At 38.1% G+C, this 17,206-nt stretch overlaps 2 protein-coding genes across 2 annotated transcripts in view; one reads left to right on the plus strand and one right to left on the minus strand.

The window, feature by feature from the left end:
• Nucleotides 1-2,970, plus strand: part of Cep290 (centrosomal protein 290) — an 80,297-nt gene extending 77,327 nt beyond the window's left edge. The window contains exons 55-56 of the mRNA XM_051173015.1: nt 1,835-1,914; nt 2,649-2,970. Of these exons, the coding sequence (XP_051028972.1) occupies nt 1,835-1,914; nt 2,649-2,876 (308 nt within the window). The 3' untranslated portion in view covers nt 2,877-2,970. The remainder of the gene's footprint in view (nt 1-1,834; nt 1,915-2,648) is intronic.
• A 61-nt stretch (nt 2,971-3,031) lies between these two features.
• C31H12orf29 (chromosome 31 C12orf29 homolog) lies at nt 3,032-15,482 on the minus strand. The gene is made up of 7 exons (XM_051173016.1): nt 15,306-15,482; nt 9,391-9,508; nt 7,808-7,903; nt 7,058-7,174; nt 5,964-6,161; nt 4,631-4,800; nt 3,032-3,464 (listed from the first exon to the last, which is right to left on the minus strand). Exons 1-7 carry the CDS (start codon nt 15,393-15,395, stop codon nt 3,276-3,278), a joined length of 978 nt encoding a protein of 325 aa, XP_051028973.1. The 5' UTR covers nt 15,396-15,482; the 3' UTR covers nt 3,032-3,275.
• Nucleotides 15,483-17,206: the final 1,724 nt, after the last annotated feature.

The raw sequence follows: 17,206 nt of genomic DNA on the forward strand, positions 1-17,206 counted from the left end.
GATTAGCCAATTGGGGAGGCATGGTTACACAGCAATACTCAGGGTACATGAGTGTCTGCTCATAAAAGACAGCAAGCAGACCTTGGGGAGCAACATAATTAACAATTAAATACAAAGCACCAGACTGTGCTGTTACAACCAAATTTACAGGATATAACTTTTACAAAGAGACCTTATACATTTACTGAGTTTTGTGTATTTTTATTTTACTACCTTTAACTTACTACAGAGACCATGTAAGATGTGTACTTCATTCACATCTTTAATAATTCCATAGTATGCTATTGGATACCAGTGAACAGTTTGCTTGAGGGTGGATACTTAGCATAGCTCCAAAGCTTCTGACATAAATACACTGTACCTCCTAACCTAATCATGCCATTATCTGATAGGATGATGAAGTGTTCTCCCCTCCAGGATTATACTAATTGGTATCTGAATAATTTTAAACTATTTCATAGAGCTACTGTAGAGTTCTGGTGCTACTCTGTATTAATGTGTGATATGATTTGTGCCAGGCACCATCCTAAAGGCCTTGCAAAATTTTTACTTTATTCTTATAATGCCATAGGATCAGTACTGTTGTCTTTATTTTTCGTTTGATAAATGATCAATAACCTATCCTCGATATCAGGACAACTAGGAAGCAACATAGGAAAGCTAAGTATTAATTTTATGAAAGTTCTGAACTTACTATATGCCATGCCCTTAACCACTGTAGTACTGTGCTTCTTGATAACTAAAAACAACATTCATCTAACTGGAATTGATCTGTGACTGCTAGGAGATAGCTTAGTATACTCTTTGGGTTTTTGAGACAGTGTTTCTCTGTGTAACAACCAAGTCTGGCTTGGTATACTCTAAACACAGTACCAAAGACCTATGAATTCTGTAGATATTACACAAGTTCTCCAGTTTGTTTAATCCCAGGCCCTTATATTGCTATGTCTTAAGTAAAGGGCAGAAAGAAACCTATTACATTTCAGAGACTCTGCTACAAAATCAACCTGTTTGGAAGTGCCCAAAGAAACACTTAAAGATTAGCATATTTAAGTAACTTTTGGAACGTGATATACGTTCCATATTACTTCACCAGCAGTGTGTACAATATACAGGAGCTATGCACAAGCTAACAAATATATGCATACTCATGTTCACTGGGGCACTGTTCACCGCAGCCAGCCTTTGTGTCTGTTAATCAGCAGGTGCACTGATAAAATGTGATGCATATATATATGAGTTTAAGCCCTTAGAAAATATTTTTAGATCGTCCTGCTCAGGCCAGCCTTAGGGAAACAAAAGTTAACTTTTCTTCATAGGTGGAAGTCAGATTTACATGTATGTGTACATGTCATGAAACTAGAAGGAGGATTTTTTTACTTGAAACCTTGTTCGCTTGCTCTTTGTCTTTGAGTTGTAGAGGGCCACTACTATATACTTGTTCTCCTTATCATCATGAAAACTTATTTTCATTATTTCTTCAAACTTTAAAACAAAACTCTTTACTGTTCAATGATTGCAGAGACACTTTGAATCTTAACCTTTATGCTGTGTGTCAACAACTGATTTCCTACCAAACCATCAGGACTGCACTTCCTGTGCCACATACTTTGTCTTAAAATAACCTAATGCCTAGCAGCCCCCCTCGGATTGCTGGCTGTGTAATGAGCATGCCTCTTGTGGTAGCACAGTGTGCCTGAGAAGTGGTAGGCCACACAGTGCCGGGATTCCAGACTGCAGGCCTTGCAAGTTTCCTGTTTATTCTGAAACAGTCCTCTATCTTTAACTTACAGTAAAGAAAATGTAAGTCTAACTTTCATGACTATTTTGGCAGATTCTTATCAACTAAAGGAAAATATAAATGACCTGGAGACACAGCTCAGAAAGTCAGATGTAGAAAAGCAACATTTGAAGGTAATTCTTACTTATTTTTGACTTTAGTACAGTCAGTGTTTTGTGAAAACATCTTTGGGAAACACTTTTTATGATCACCATCTTTAAGTATGTGCCTAAAAGTTCACAGATTTACTTTACTTACCTTAATTTTATTGAGTATATTATTTGACTCATGGCAACTTTTTATTAAACAACAGCTAGCAAGAGCAAAAAAAAAAGAAAAAAAAAAAAACCAACAAAAAATAAAACTCAAAACAAATAGAAAGGACTAGAGAATAAATTTATTTTTAAATTGTAATAAAAATGCACCTCTTTACAGTTTTTAAAATATTTTCTTAATTTGTGGGTCATGTAGGGAAAAGTGCTTTCTAAGTACCTGTTGAAATTATTTTCAGGGATCTTTGTCTTAGAACATTTTTCTTCTCTACCTTTTCTGGAAGCAAGCACAGGCTGCTTATCACTGGGTAGTGTAAACAGCCATCGGACTCACATTCCCTTCACTAGGCGCTTAGCTTTGATGAGTCCCGGAGTTTCCATGATCATAACTATTATATAAAATAAATACTGAAAACTCTTAGGATAATAACTTTAATATGATGCCCATAGAGAAAGATTCAATTTTAACATTATTCATATGATAGATACAATGGAACCTTATTAAGAAAGTATTAAATATTTTTCTTTATATTTTATTGTTCAGGTTATTTGGGTTTCATGTTTGTGTTCAAATCTCTTAAATTTCAAATTTTTAGGATGAAATTAAAAATCTGAAAAAAGAACTGGAAAATTTTGATCCTTCATTTTTTGAAGAAATTGAAGACTTGAAATACAATTATAAGGAAGAAGTGAAAAAAAATATTTTATTAGAAGAGAAGTTAAAAAAGCTTTCTGAACAGTTTGGATTTGAATTCCCTAGCCCTGTTGCTGCTTCTGAACAAATGGAAGTTGAAGAAAATCCTAATAGTTTCTCTATTCATTAAAGGTGTCATTTCTTTGATTTGTGCATTAAAATCGCTGAACTAGAGAATTCACATCTCAAAAATACTGTATTTTCGCTTAAAAATAAAATCATTAGTTTTAACTTGGTAAAAAAAGTATATTTTTTAAAACTTCAATAATTTATGACTGTATAGTACACAATGAGCTATGATAAATATTTCTATTTTCATGTCTTAAATTTTCTAAAAGCATAAAGGTAAGCTTATAACAATTTACCATTTAAACATTGAAATTTCTAGTGTAATTATTTTATACTTATTTTTGTGTTAAGATATTCATAGTTAGAATTTATGACATGTCTTGTCAAATAGCTAGCAAAATTAAATTGAAACTCTTAATCTTTGTAAACATGGCAGACTGTTTCCAACTGTACTTCCATTTTATACATCAAGTATTATATCTTTGAGCCTATCAAATTTCTGCTTATCTATTTTTGAAAACTGATTAAACAAGCACTCACTATCAAAAGCACAGTCACATTTGTTGAGGTTCATGTTAATAATAACAGGTTTGGAATTCATATAAGTATCTGCAAGTGGCCAGCATAAACCAAGATGGTGGCGATGGACCTGTAAGGAGGAAAAATGGTGTTGGCTTTAGTCTAGAAATAATAACTTATTTGTAAATACATATTTTGGGTGTCTGCTACCTGCCAGGTACAATGTAAGGGTCTACTGTTTCTTACGCTTATTTCAATTAAATATCATAGCCATTCTTTTGACATAGTGCTGTCTGTCTTCCCCATGAGAATATGAGCTTCCTGAAGGCAGAGAAATTGTCTTGTTAACTCTGCCAGTACCTGAAAATGCCAGTACATATGGGAGCTCCTAACCCATATTCCTGTAAGTAGCCTCACACTAAGTTCACCTTGGGTCTGTTTCAGTTACTTATCTGTGGTAAGGGGCATTTGCTCATCTCCCCAGAACAATACAGTCAGACAGCAGTCAGACAATGTATGTTTTCACAGATGGTAATGGAAAGCAGCTATGGGAAGTGAAGGGGCTAGATCATGCCAAGTCTTCTCAGACCTGAACTGCATTGTGCAGGAAGTAATAATGTCATTAATTTAGGAAGAATGAATGCAATGAAGGGTAGAAATGAAGGGTAAGTTCTTCAGGGAAGGCAATATAGTAATAGTTCAAGCAAGAATATTGGCCTAAACTAAGATTAGCACCTAGCCGTATGTAGAGAACAGAGATTCAATAATTAGGCTCTGAAAGAACTGTAACTAGATGTATGAAGTACTGGGAATATGGCTTAAAAACAATGAATGCAGGTTTCTAATTTCAGTGAACAATGTGGAGTTGGGAGTGGTAAGTTCCAGTTTTAAACATTAAGAGTTTCATGTATCAATGAGAAATTAGACAGACAAGCCAGGGAAAAGTATATGACAATCATCCTGTGTAAGCTGCCATGTGGTCTCTACTCAGATATTTGGGAAGTGCTGAGTTAAACCAGGCCCAGCATGTCTCAGAAAACTCAATATGCCACAAGAACTCCCAGGGGAGCGATATGTTAGCATTTTAACTCTGAGGTACATCTGTACTAGCCAATGCCCAGCCAAACACCAGCATCTGTATATAGTCCGTCTGACACGTCCCATAAACTTGACTCTGTTTTAGAATGATGGCATATGAAATAAGGAAATTATACTAACTACATGCCAGAATTAATACAATCTGTACAGAGAATCTGAGTGTCACAAAATTAAATTTAACCTTTTGTTGGTCATTACCTTAATTAAACAGCCATCACCGCAATGCCATACAATCCCTTCAATTTTACCCTCTCTGCGGTCTTCAAACCAGGACAGCAGGTCATTGTGTTTCAGTGTTGGCAGATTTCTGACTTGGAATGCTCCATGTGGTATAAGAAAATGTAGTGGGTATTTCTTGCTTCCTAGTCCTAAATGGTAAAATTTGCCATTAAAATTTCAGTCATAATCTTTTCAGAAAGTGATAAAATGTATCTCCCCAAATGTATAAATGTCTACAGATTCAGGAAATATGTTAACCAAACATTTATTTTTCTGTAAATAAAAACCTCAAGTGCATTAAGTCCTCTTATCACTTCCATGTTCATGTGCTGGCTACACGGGGAGCTGGCCCACTAGCCTGTGGACCACGTCCAGACAGACACCTACTGTGGGAAATTGCAATGGAATGCAGCCTGCACTACTGATAGCCCATTTCAAAGATATGGTTAATAAAGTTTAAAATGTTGGCTATAAAGGATTTTTTACAGAAAAAAAATTGTTAACATGTGTTATATCATTAGCTACATTCTGCTTTTATTCTGTTTGTCTAATGTCATCATTAATGCTGTAAGCTTAATACCCATCAATCAAACCTACTTAAATTTGTGTTTGCACAAAATCTGTGGAGTACAGGTATATACATACTTGCACACTGCATTGTGGAGACTGTCAGTCAACACTGAGTATCTTCAACTGCTTTCTACCTTATATTTTGAAAAAGGGTGTATGACTATACTTGAAACTCAATGATTCACTGTCTGCCCTGCAAGGCCCAGAGAGCCTCTTATCAAGATTTATCTTGATGCACATGCACCAACCACTGTGCCCAGATTTTAACATGGCTGTGAGGGATCTAAACTCTTAGTGCCTGGGCCACCTCCAGACACCTTCAATCTGCTTTTGGTCTCTCTAGAATTGTTATTACTGATTTACTCAATTCATTGTGGTATGTTTTAATGCTTTATACAGTATCTGTTGCCAATTCTTACTCTTGCCTATGGTTATTAATGACCTAACAGGGAATAGTACATTTTTACTCAACTCATCTAAAATTTATAAATTTATGAAGCAATGAAAAGCTGCATCTCAGTAATAACTTTTCATGTACAGGGAAGGATAACAGGATAAAGTGTTTTGTTTTGTTTTCTGCAGTAATAAATCAAAATGGCTAGCGATATATAAATTTTCCCATGAACATAAGATTTGCAGAAATGGATGTGCTCCTAGGAAATGGACACAAATGTATTAATTACTTCCTCAATACATTTCACAATTCGACCTCAGGACTTCTTTATAAAATTCCTTCACTTACCATATGGGTTTCCATTGATATTTGTTCCTATCAGCTCCAGAGTTTGCTCTAAAAGCTCTGACAGAGGTATGGCACTAATTTCCAAAAGTCCAGGATCATCACGATGGTGCCTTAAAACCAGGGCAATTCCAAACTCATAGTTAACTACAGACGAGTGCCAGCAATATTGCTTGCTGTTCCTTTCTATTGGTACCCAACCTGTTATTTAGAAAAAAAGTTATTCTTATCACATTGGTTCTATTAAAAGATACCTTAGCCAAGTGTGGTACCACATGTCTGTAATCCCAGCCCTTGGGGAAATAGAGGCATGTGGATCTCTGAGTTCAAGGCCAGCCTAGTCTACAAAGTGAGTCCAGGACAGCCACAGCTACACAGAGAAACCCTTTCTGGAGGGGAAAATAAGAATACAAGACTTTTTTGGTTTGGTTTGGATTTTTTTTTCTCATACATAAAGACACTTAAAAGTTAACAATTTTACCTTTTTTCTTGACAATCATAAAGGGTTGTTTGTTTATCCTGTTCAGTACTAATGTGATTAAACATATTCTTCAAAAAACTCATCTTAGTTCAGGGGTAACTGAACACTATACTGAGGTACCATTAAAACTTTTGCCTTCTTTTATAAATTATTTTAGCATCTTTTCTAATTGCCTGGTATTGTCAAAACCTTTTTCAATTAATAAAGTGAGTTTTCTCTCTAGTGTCCTTCCGGTGTCGAAGACAATAGACACAGTAGGCGCTCCACTGTTTATACCATTGTTCCAATCATGCTCAATAACTTATCAATTTCCTGTTTGTCACTGTTTTTACTTTTATTACTAGAATAAGCTCCCTCAATACAGAAAACTTGCTGTAAATGAACAAGCCACTCTGACCACAATCTGGTAAAATATGCTCATCTTTGAGAAAGATTCAATATGAAAGGACATTCCTCCCTACATTTTTAATATAAACTGTTATGACATCAATAAACTTGGTTCAGAAATTTTACACTATAAAAATAAAATGAGCTACATTAAAACACATTTTGGATTGAACCTTTTTTGTCTCTTATACTAAACACAAAACACATTTGGGAGGAGATTGCGTGATACCAGGTATGTGTCCATTTTCATCAGGTACTGGCTTCCCATTCTGTTTTTCTATTTCCTTTGCTGGTATCCAGCACTCTGGGACAGGCTTGAAATCTTCCTCAGTGTTCCAAAGAAACTCTACAAAGAGTAGTTACACTTTATGCTGTTGTTTTAAGACATGGAATACGAAGCAGTCACAAAGTAGCAAATACAAAACACACTCAGATGTGATGGGTCCTCTATTATCACTGCCATGTGACTACATTCCAAACTAGGGAACTAACACTAACTATTCAACTTTCAATGCACTGCCACTTATACACACTGTAGTCAATATTCTGTGAGGATTTATGAGTTTTAATATACCTGCTACATAGTACTTTATATAAAGTATGTATGAATTAGTACAAACAGGTAATAAATATATATGCAAATATAGTCATCAATGTAATAATATATCTTTCCGTATTTGTAACATGACTTAGGAAAATATTTTCCCATACAAACCAAATGAAAATGTATACCATATAATATTGTATATTTAAACAAAATAGATTGTTTTTCAGTATTCCTGTCTGTGTCTGCATCCCTGTCTGTCAAGACTACTGTGTCAATATTTTTAACTCCTAAAAGTGAATATTACACACACACACACACACACACACACACACACGATGGAAATTCAAGAGGGATATCCACAAAGGAACCATAGCAATAAACCACAAATATCAACTATTTAAATCTGAAAAGTTTAAAGAAAAACCCACTAACCTTTTGAGCTCTCTTTAGAATGTAGAAATTTTTTAAATCTTTTGTCAGCTTGCTTGTTAGGTTTTCTATCTAGTCGAGCCCAAAGGTATGGCTGACCTATAAATATGGAAGTCAAGAGGGGAAAAAAATTCATCTTGAAAGACATTTCACAGTTTAAAACAACAACAACAACAACTAGTCTTTTCTGTAAGGAAACCAACAGCCCTGAAAGAACAAAAAAAAACCACAGTCCAGGATGCACAGCCCTGGGTCACCATCCCCATTAGGGAGACGGTGAGGAACAAGCATGACCCTTTCATCAGAATGTTCCATGGTCCCTTCCCAAATTCTCCAAAGGAGAGCATAACCAGGTGGTCGTGCTGACACATCCTCTGAACATCACACTGCAACGTGGGGTTCATTCTGGCAAATATGGACTCATGCTGACCCATGTGACACGGTCAGGTCATCAGACACACAGCTGAAGGGTTGCTCTGTAATCCTGGGTGTGAGCAGTCTGGGGCACTGCCCATATTCTTTATTGCTAATGGTGAGCCTTTTGAATTGTGCCTGCTTTTAAGACTTGGAGAACTTGCTGTCACCACTGCTTACTACTTGGCTGGAAGATCCCTATGTGATAAGGAAACCCAGCAAATTCCCCAACTAAGATTCTCCTTCACATTCTGATTCTGAACACATCGGTGGCTCCTGCTTGGAGGAAATGTGTCCTGATGTGGCTATAAAGCAGGGCACCATACAGACTTCCCCTGGCATCTCCAGACCTGCTGCTCTGTGACAGTTGTACTTCTCGTATCCTTATTTTATTATGGATTCATCCATTTGCCATTCATCTTTGGTTCTGTGTGCACTGAGCAGAAGAGCTCCAACACTCTTAATTGCTCCCATCATGAACATCACACATAATATAAAAGCCCAATAAATCTTACTCAAATATATAGATTATAACATAAAATTGTTATTTATGTTACAATACTATTATTAGCTATTTATATATATATATATAACAACTAGATTAAAATTATATTGTTTTGGTTTGAATAGACTTTTTTTTACTGACAAACATAAAAAAGGCATTTTACTCATAACATTAGGATGGCTACTATCACTAATGATAATAATAATAACACAGTTGAAAAAAGTCTTTAAACACTAGTATGTAATGGATCAGAGACCTGGCCAATGCTAAGGAGAGCACCAGACACAGCACTAAGATGGGGCAATGAAAACAAGGTTCAGAACTGGCCAAACCCAGGTCCCATCACTGTTCCACCATTCATTAACTGAATGGCCTTAGACAAATTATTAACCCTAGCAGAGACTCAATTTCCTCATCAGTGACACAAAAACTTGCTATGCAAGCAAGGGAGCACGTGAGATCTATTTATCAGGCTATCTAGCCTTCCGCGGGTATCAAGTTAATATTAGCTACGCATCTTTCTCCAAATAGAACCACTGTGATTATTTTACTCAACTATTACAATTAGGTTTTTCAAAAGATCAGAGTAAATACCCATGTCAGATGTTACAAGATTTGAACAATGATTAGGATAGTAAGTTTAGTAAACATGATAGCTGTACTTTACCTTTGTAGTTAGTAACATAACAACACGTTCCATCCACTTTTTCTGTTGCAATTGCATTGTACACATCTGCATCTAGCGCCTTTTCGCTCAGAGTTTCAGTTGCCAAAACTTTAAATGGCTTAAAAGAAGAGAGAAAAACTGGTGTAAGATACACAGCCTCTGTCGTCACCCACAGGCTCACCTGAACTGTGCCTACCTTCATTAGTTCTAAAGCTCTGTCTCCTTTCCATTCTGCAGGAAACTTAAAGTAATTTAGTGTGTGAAGGTTCCTGAATTCTTTGCACGTTTTTAAAGGCCCAGGTCTGACTGTGCAGCTCAGACTGGCCTTGAACTCACAATCCTTCTGTTACAGCCTCTCATTGTGGGATTCCCCTCCTGTCCTACCACGCCAGCTCACCCACTCTTTCTTTTTTTTTTTTTTAATGTGATCACAGTGAAATTTGATTTTCACATGGATTTCCACAGTATTTACATGCTGCCCGTCCACCAAAATGAAACCAGGAAGCATGTGATTTGCATAAGCTACAAGAAGCATTGTTATTGGCACTGGAAATACAGAGGATGAAGTGTGACTCTTATACCTTAGAGGACACCGAGGAGTACTAAAGAGGAAAAGGATACAAGAACGACACAAGGAATCCTCTACGGGAACAACATCTGAGGAGAACTGATATATAGGAGAAAGCACCCAGTCAGCACACTCTTGTGTCTGAAGAATGCAACTCAGCATGTGCATTGGGAACGAAGTGCAGGTAAAACTAGACCACACACATATTTAATTCCGGATGTCATTTCTGCTGACTCAGCACATGTATCCGCCAGTCATAATTCCCCATAGCCCAAGGTTAAGTCTACTGTTTAATGATGAGATATTCACAAAATTTATTGGTTTAAATCACACTTGGTTCTTAGCTGTAATAGGAGTCTAGGGAAGTCCTTTGTTTCAGGCCATAATTTCAGGAAATGAGAAGATAAAGATGGCTCCTATTTTAAGTGTTTGAAATACTGTCTTTAAAAGCTTTAATCCCCACGCTTACAATAGAAAACATGTAAAGTCAAAATATATTTAAAAAGTATGAACAAGAAACTGTCTATGAGCTCATCATCAAGATGTCACAAAGATACTATCACTAACAACACTGTGGCATAATTCTAGTCTTCTTTTCAATGTCCTTGTCCTTTTAGAAACAGCAGTTTCTAAAATTGACAATTTCTTTTAAAAGCCAAAGTCAATGGCTCCATGAATCCTTTTCATAAGTGCTCTCCCCAACTGCATGATAAACAACACATCTCTCTTTTCTTAGTATGTCATCTCTAATCAATGTGACGGTCTTACATATTTGCACAAATACTTCACAGATTTTAAAATCCCCTTCAGGAGGAGGGATGTAGCTCAGTGGCAAAGCACTGGCCAGCAGGTGTAAGACTCTAGGCTTGATCCTAAGTTGCTAGCATACAAAACCAATCATAGGGGCTGAGGCAGACAGCCGAAAGTAAAAGCGCTTGCTATGTGAGCAGGGGGACTTGAGTTCTGATCCCCAAAACCTCTATTTAAAAAGTTTTTAAAGCCTGACAGCATATAAAAGCCTACAGTACCAGCGCTGGGGAGGTGGAGACACGAGATTCTTGGTATTTGCCGGCCAGTCAGTCTAACCGATCAAAGAACAAGGTCCAGTGAGAGACTTGGTCTAAAAACAACAAGGGAACTAAGGAGATGGCTCAGCAAGGACAAGTGTTTGCCATCGAGCCTAAGCCGAGGCTGGGTTTTTGGACCAATGTGGTAAGAGGGACCAACTCCTGAAAAGTGTCTTCTGACCTCTGGGGAGGTGTGTGTGTGTGTGTGTGTGTGTGTGTGTGTGTGTGGTGTGTGTGTGTGTGGGGTGTGTGTGTGTGTGTGTGGGGTGGGTGTGTGTGTGTGTGTGTGTGTGTGTGTGTACACACCTTCAATCCAGGAACCAGTTTATTCTTGATTGTGCTTTCAAATGATAAAAATGATGACTGATTGGCAAAGTTCAACAAGTCTGAGAAAATACATCATCTGCCTAAAACACAAGTTTCTAATCATTATGTTATGTCTAATGTGGTTTTCATGTACTTACTTCAAAATTTTCAAGAAGGGAAAAACTGCCTTTATAAAATAAGTCTTTTATATTAAACTTCACTTTGAGAATAATTTTCTTCACATTTACCAGATATCCCTATGTAGTCTTACGAAAGTCTTTTACTTCTAAGTTTTCTTCAGAGTCTCACTATATTGTTCATCAAAGAACTCTGTGGTTACCCATTTGACTGAGTTTGGGAATCTTCTTTATGAAATGCATTTTCCTAGATTATGCAGGCCAACTTTAAAAGAACAAGAGTCACTGCCATTGCCTCCTCTGTGAGACTTCCAAGGACTACTATGGTAAATCCGCCCATGATGATCAAAGGTGGACCATCACGCCTCCTTGCACTGAAACGCCCCCGGCGGTAGCACTACTCCAGTGCTCTGTGTTTGCACTGCACAATGCATACTCGGCAAGTGGGGTCAGTTTTGGTTTCTAGTTCTACCCCCTCCCAGTTTTCACTGTTAAAACTACAAATAGTCACTTGCCTACTGTTTCCCTTGAATTTTGTTTGCTTTCCAAGTATTTACTTCTTGTTCCTTCCATCTTTACCAACAATTAGCTGTTCATAAGTTTCACTTATGACTCTGCTACTGTCAAGAAAAAAATAAAGCATCCAGGACGGAAAAAAAGACCATTTCAAAGATTCGTACAACTCTTTTGCTACAATTTTTATTTCTGAGAAAAACTTGCAATATTTTATAGTCTAAATCTGAACATTCACTTTACAAAATGATAATAATTTTAAAAAACACTGCACAAAGGGGAAATGGTGTTTCAGACAAAATTAGGTACTAGGATACTATACACATTGTTACTGAATTACTACTTTGTATGATGTGGTGTGTGTGTGTGTGTGTGTGTGTGACCATGTGTGATTACTTGCTATGTAAGTGCATGTAGAAACCAGAATTCATTGTTATTGGGTGTTCTCAATCATTCACCTTATTTTCTAAGACAAAAGACTCTAAGTGAGCACAGAGTTTAGTAGTTTAGTTAAGCTCCTGGGATCTCCTGTCTCCCACCTCAACAGCTCACACACTTGCAAACACACACGTGTGCACCTCATCACCCATCAAACAGAGATATCAATTCCAAGGACCACTTTATCCTTGATTCTGGTTTTGTTTTGTTTATGACAAAAACATTGGGCTGAAATGCACAGTGGACAGACATGTGGACGCTAGAAATCTGAACTCAGGGCCTCATGCCCGTGCAGCACAGACTTTAGCAACTAAGCCATGATGTACTGCTTCAAGATCGGTCTGTTGTCCACTTATGACACCGGTACCAGGATGTACCATTCTACCCCAGTGACAAAATTCTATCTAATAGAAGGTGTCTGTGTGTGTGTGTGTGTGTGTGTGTGTGTGTGTGTGTTTAAATTTATAAAACTGCAAAGAGTATCACCGCACCCATGGAGGTTTTGATGTATGTAAAATGTTCTGTTCACAGAGCTCATTCTCTGCCACAGTTCGCTAGTTACGTGGCCAAAGGATGGCACACGACTTTGAAGGGCCGAGTAACTTATCCTTTACAAACCGAAGCCAACACTTTACTACTGCAAAATCAAGAATATTTGTGAATAAAAATAGGCAACTGGGTGATGCGCAATTCTGGACACAGCCAATCACTGGGAGGACTAAGCTCTAAGCTTACTACTGAGTACTACTAAGTACTACTTACCACTAAGATCTACTGAAAAATGCTGGAAGTGAGTCAAGCATAGTAGGCAGCCCGAGAAAAGCCATGAGGCCCAGGAGCGTGTGTGGTATATGTTCATGGGATGAAAGATGTTGCAAGAACAAGAACTGCACAGTGAGGCTTTGGAAAGGATTGGGCCTAATGAGAGCCTTTAGGCTGCAACTATTTGAATGCTATGCAGTAAACACTACTGTAAGGCAGTTTTAAGTGCAAAGAGATCATTGGTTTCTTTTTCCCCCTAGTACATAGCACTTTTAAAATTACTCCCCATCCCCCAGTATTCACAGCTGAGAATCAGGATTAAAATGAACTATTAGCAAGGATGACAATGTTTTTGTAGTATTTGGATTTAATGTCTTTGTTCTAAACAGCCAGCAAGACAAGAAACTGAGAACTAATCTTGGGGCTTTACTAGAAAACAATACTGTGAGACTCCTTCTGAGTGACAGGTACAACCTATTAAGTACCAAAGACGTCATCATGGGGTTTTAAGCGTAACAACGATTGCAGTAGAAAGGAAGATGAAAAGATGTTAAAAGTAAAATGGGAAAAGACGTTGAAGTTGTTGGAAAAAAGGGTACTTGCTGTAATTCAACAAATATTAATTCACGTGTCAGGTCTTCCTGGCATCAAGGACTAAAAAATAACGGAGCATCTGTGTGTTAAAGGCCATTTAATCTAAAGGGCAAGAAAGGGGCCCATCAGAGTTGACGGCCAAACTCTGTCAAGACAGGGTAAGCAAGTCCTCAATACTTCCTGCCTCACAATTATGTCTGTCAGATATATGGGGCCAGAAGCCTGAAGAAGATGCTCCAACATCATAGAGAGTTTTGGGTGACTATTCAGGTAGAAAACTGTCTCTGTCATCTTCTCATTTGGAAAGCTACTAACCTGCACTCCCAGCATACCTGGGTAATCAAGTTATTCCTTCTCATGTCTCTGAGGGAGTTAAAGACCAGGTAGCTAATTTTACAATGAGGCTTAGTTGTTTAGGGGTTAAGACGTTTTTAGGTCTACATAGATGTAGTAAACTGATAATGACAAGATGTGATAGGGATAGATTTACATTCAGAATTTTGGACTCACCAAGATAGGAGAAATGCTTTCTTCAAGGCTGTCAAATACAAATAGCCAAAACACTATGAATGTAACATTTATATAACTCCTGATTGTGTCATGGCTCTTCTTGCTATAGGTAGTTTATTGTATATATGTGGAATATGAATGTAAATGTAAAAAGAAAGAAAGGGGCTCATAAGAAAGGAAAAATGGGGCTCTAAGGGAGGAGAAGTAACAGAACACAAAATGAAGGAGGCAATGGTTTGGGGGCACTCAAGCTAGAAACTGGGGGAGACTCAGAAGCCTGTTGAGATGGTGAGGGGAAAAACTAAATTATGTATGAAATGCCACATGGAAACCTCTTACTTTGTATGATAACAACAACAACAACAGAAAGTCCAGTGGGCCAATGGTACTGTGGTAATAGTGAAAAGAGTGTTACTTATTTCAGATGCACACGCTGGCTGATCTTGTCTTGAGGGGTTAAGAACTTCGCAACACATCGAAGAATCACACTGACATAAGCTGTCTATTCATTCACTTACTTTCACTGAAGACTCACTATGTGTAAACAAGGCGAATAAAAAAATCTTAGGATGGGAACTAAAAAGTTAGAATTAAGGAAGAAATTGCAGGAGGTCTGACTTTCGTGTCCTAAATAGATTTGCCACCAACACTGCCATTGATTCCTAGGGCACAACGAGTAAATAATGCCTTCTCAATAAGCTCCTGACCGACAGCCCTTCCATGTTAGACTGCCATGATATTACTCATCAGGTGCTGCTGCCGTGGGAAGAAAGGCATTAATTGCGGCGTGGGTTTTCAAACGTGCCAGAGCAAGTTGGAATCACCTGATCAGGGAGGGGGAAATTTTTTTTTTTCTTTTTTAAAGAAATCTCTTTGACACTCCTTACAACTAAGAAGGTCCAAGAAGGGGGATGAGGGGTACATGGGAACACCACCCAAACCTCCAGGGTTAAACCTGCAGGGTTCCCCAGCCGCTGCGCAGCTCGGGAGGAGGCGCCCAGCTGCTCACCCGCCCAGTACCTGATGCTCCCGCTTGGCCGAGGGCTCAGCTTTCACCTCTGTCACAAACACGCACGGCATCTTCCGCTGCACTGAGCCCAGGCGGCTCATGGTGCCCACGCGCAACGTGTCTCCACTGCGCTGGGTCGCGGGCGGAGGAAACCCTGCAGCACCAAAGGGTGAACTCTACACGGTCCAGCGGGACGATCTAAACAGCACCGCCAAAAGGCCCAACCCTGGCAAAGGGCGGGACTACACTACCGGAAGCGACCGCCTAGTCGCGGCGCGTTCTGGGAGTTGTAGTGCGGCTGTGAGGCTACTGAGCATGCGCATCCACATGCTTGCTGTCCTGTTTTGGTACCAATTAAAAAAAAATGTTGCATACTTGATTACGAATTAGCAACGATGACATTATCGGAAATTACTACCAAGTTGTAAGTGATGGATCACTTGAAGATGCAATTTAGCGCGTTTCTACGGAAACCTGTTTGCTCTCTGAGACAGTCAAAGGATTGGAAACCCTCAGAAGTTTAGAATGAACTTTCAAGACTTTTCCTGATGTTCAGACAGAAAAACTTGAGTTCCCAGGAAAAACATTAAAACAAACAAAAAACTACAATGAACAGAACTCGACTTTTTTGTTTGTTTGTTTGAATTAATCACCGCACTGTATAATTTGGTCCTTGGTGTCTTTTCCAATGGTAGAAAAATTTAGGCAAATCCCAAACCACAGAAATATCAATAAGCGGCACTGTGAAAGTTTTTCTGGGACTCCAACGAAGGACTTGAGTTGAGCTTCACTCACCGTCTAAAACAGCATTCGATGGAAATAATGAAATTGATGCTTTAATAAGAAAAATGTTATATTCTAGTAGTAGGGCCTATCTCACTGAAACCTAAAACCATAGATTTTTTTTTTTAACCATCTTTGGTAATTGGAGAAGCCAATTTATATTTCTATAATCGTTTTATCATTCCAGTTTATATTTTTATAAATGTTCTATCATACTGTACCCAACTGCCTAGCGTTTTACTTACTTAAGCTCTTGAAAAACAAAATTAAAAAACCTGCTCTCACTTGGAAGTATGTATATATCAGAAGACTCTCAAAGAATAAAATATTCCTAAAAATCAAGTTCACAGTTTTGTGACTGCTACATTCAGAAGGAAGGCAGGGAGAAAGAACTTGGCCATTTTAAAATCTTTCTCTTCTGGTACCTAATTTTTTTCATAGGCAAACACACAATTTTATACAAAACAAAAGACACTGAAGGGTGAGGATGGGAAAAGGGTACCCATGTGTTTCTGGCTCTGTTGTACTGAACCTGGAAACTTGTTAGCATTTTAAAGTTGAGTGTTGGTACCTTCTTCTTCGAGCCTCTAGAGGAATCCTATGCAACAGCTTGCCTTGTGGGTCTCAGACAAGTAAATGACCTTTAAAACTCTCAACTGTCATTTCCCAAACTGCCACAGAATATTCTAGACCCAACATTCTGCCATGTCTTAAAAAAGATAATCTTCCAAAAACATTCCACTTGCTCAAAGCCTCTCTCTGGAAGGACCAGCAGCAACATTTTGGTTTCTTCAATGCCTAGAGAAAGGCTTCTAACAGAAAGAGAAGAACTTAGCCCAGGAGAACACAGGGTCAGGATACAGTGGATGGCAGCCATCAGCTTCCCCTGACTCCCATACAGAGCTGGTAGATGGACCCCTACTACAGGATAAATAATAAACTGAAACAATTTTTTTCTTCTCTGATGTGTTAATAACCTAACACGCAACAAAAAAGAAACTCCATGTGAATCTATCTTGGCCAGGACAGTAAAGAACAAATTTTCTATCACTTTTCTTTACAGGGAGTCAAAAAAATCGAGTAGAATCATAGCTTTCTGTAAAAGATTAAAATGAAGTCTGCAAGAGGA

Source organism: Acomys russatus, chromosome 31 (genome assembly GCF_903995435.1).
Source record: "Acomys russatus chromosome 31, mAcoRus1.1, whole genome shotgun sequence".
NCBI classification, from domain to species: Eukaryota; Metazoa; Chordata; class Mammalia; order Rodentia; family Muridae; genus Acomys; species Acomys russatus.

What these genes read in the sequence shown, in the direction of transcription:
- C31H12orf29 (XM_051173016.1), bottom strand. Translation starts at nt 15,395, where the DNA reads ATGAGCCGCCTGGGCTCAGTGCAGCGGAAGATGCCGTGCGTGTTTGTG. An exon ending in CGGCCAAGCGGGAGCATCAG is followed by an intron (nt 9,509 to 15,305) that starts GTACTGGGCGGG and finishes TCTTCTTTTAAG; the next exon opens with CCATTTAAAGTTTTGGCAAC. An exon ending in GTGATGGCTGTTTAATTAAG is followed by an intron (nt 3,465 to 4,630) that starts GTAATGACCAAC and finishes TCCTCCTTACAG; the next exon opens with GTCCATCGCCACCATCTTGG.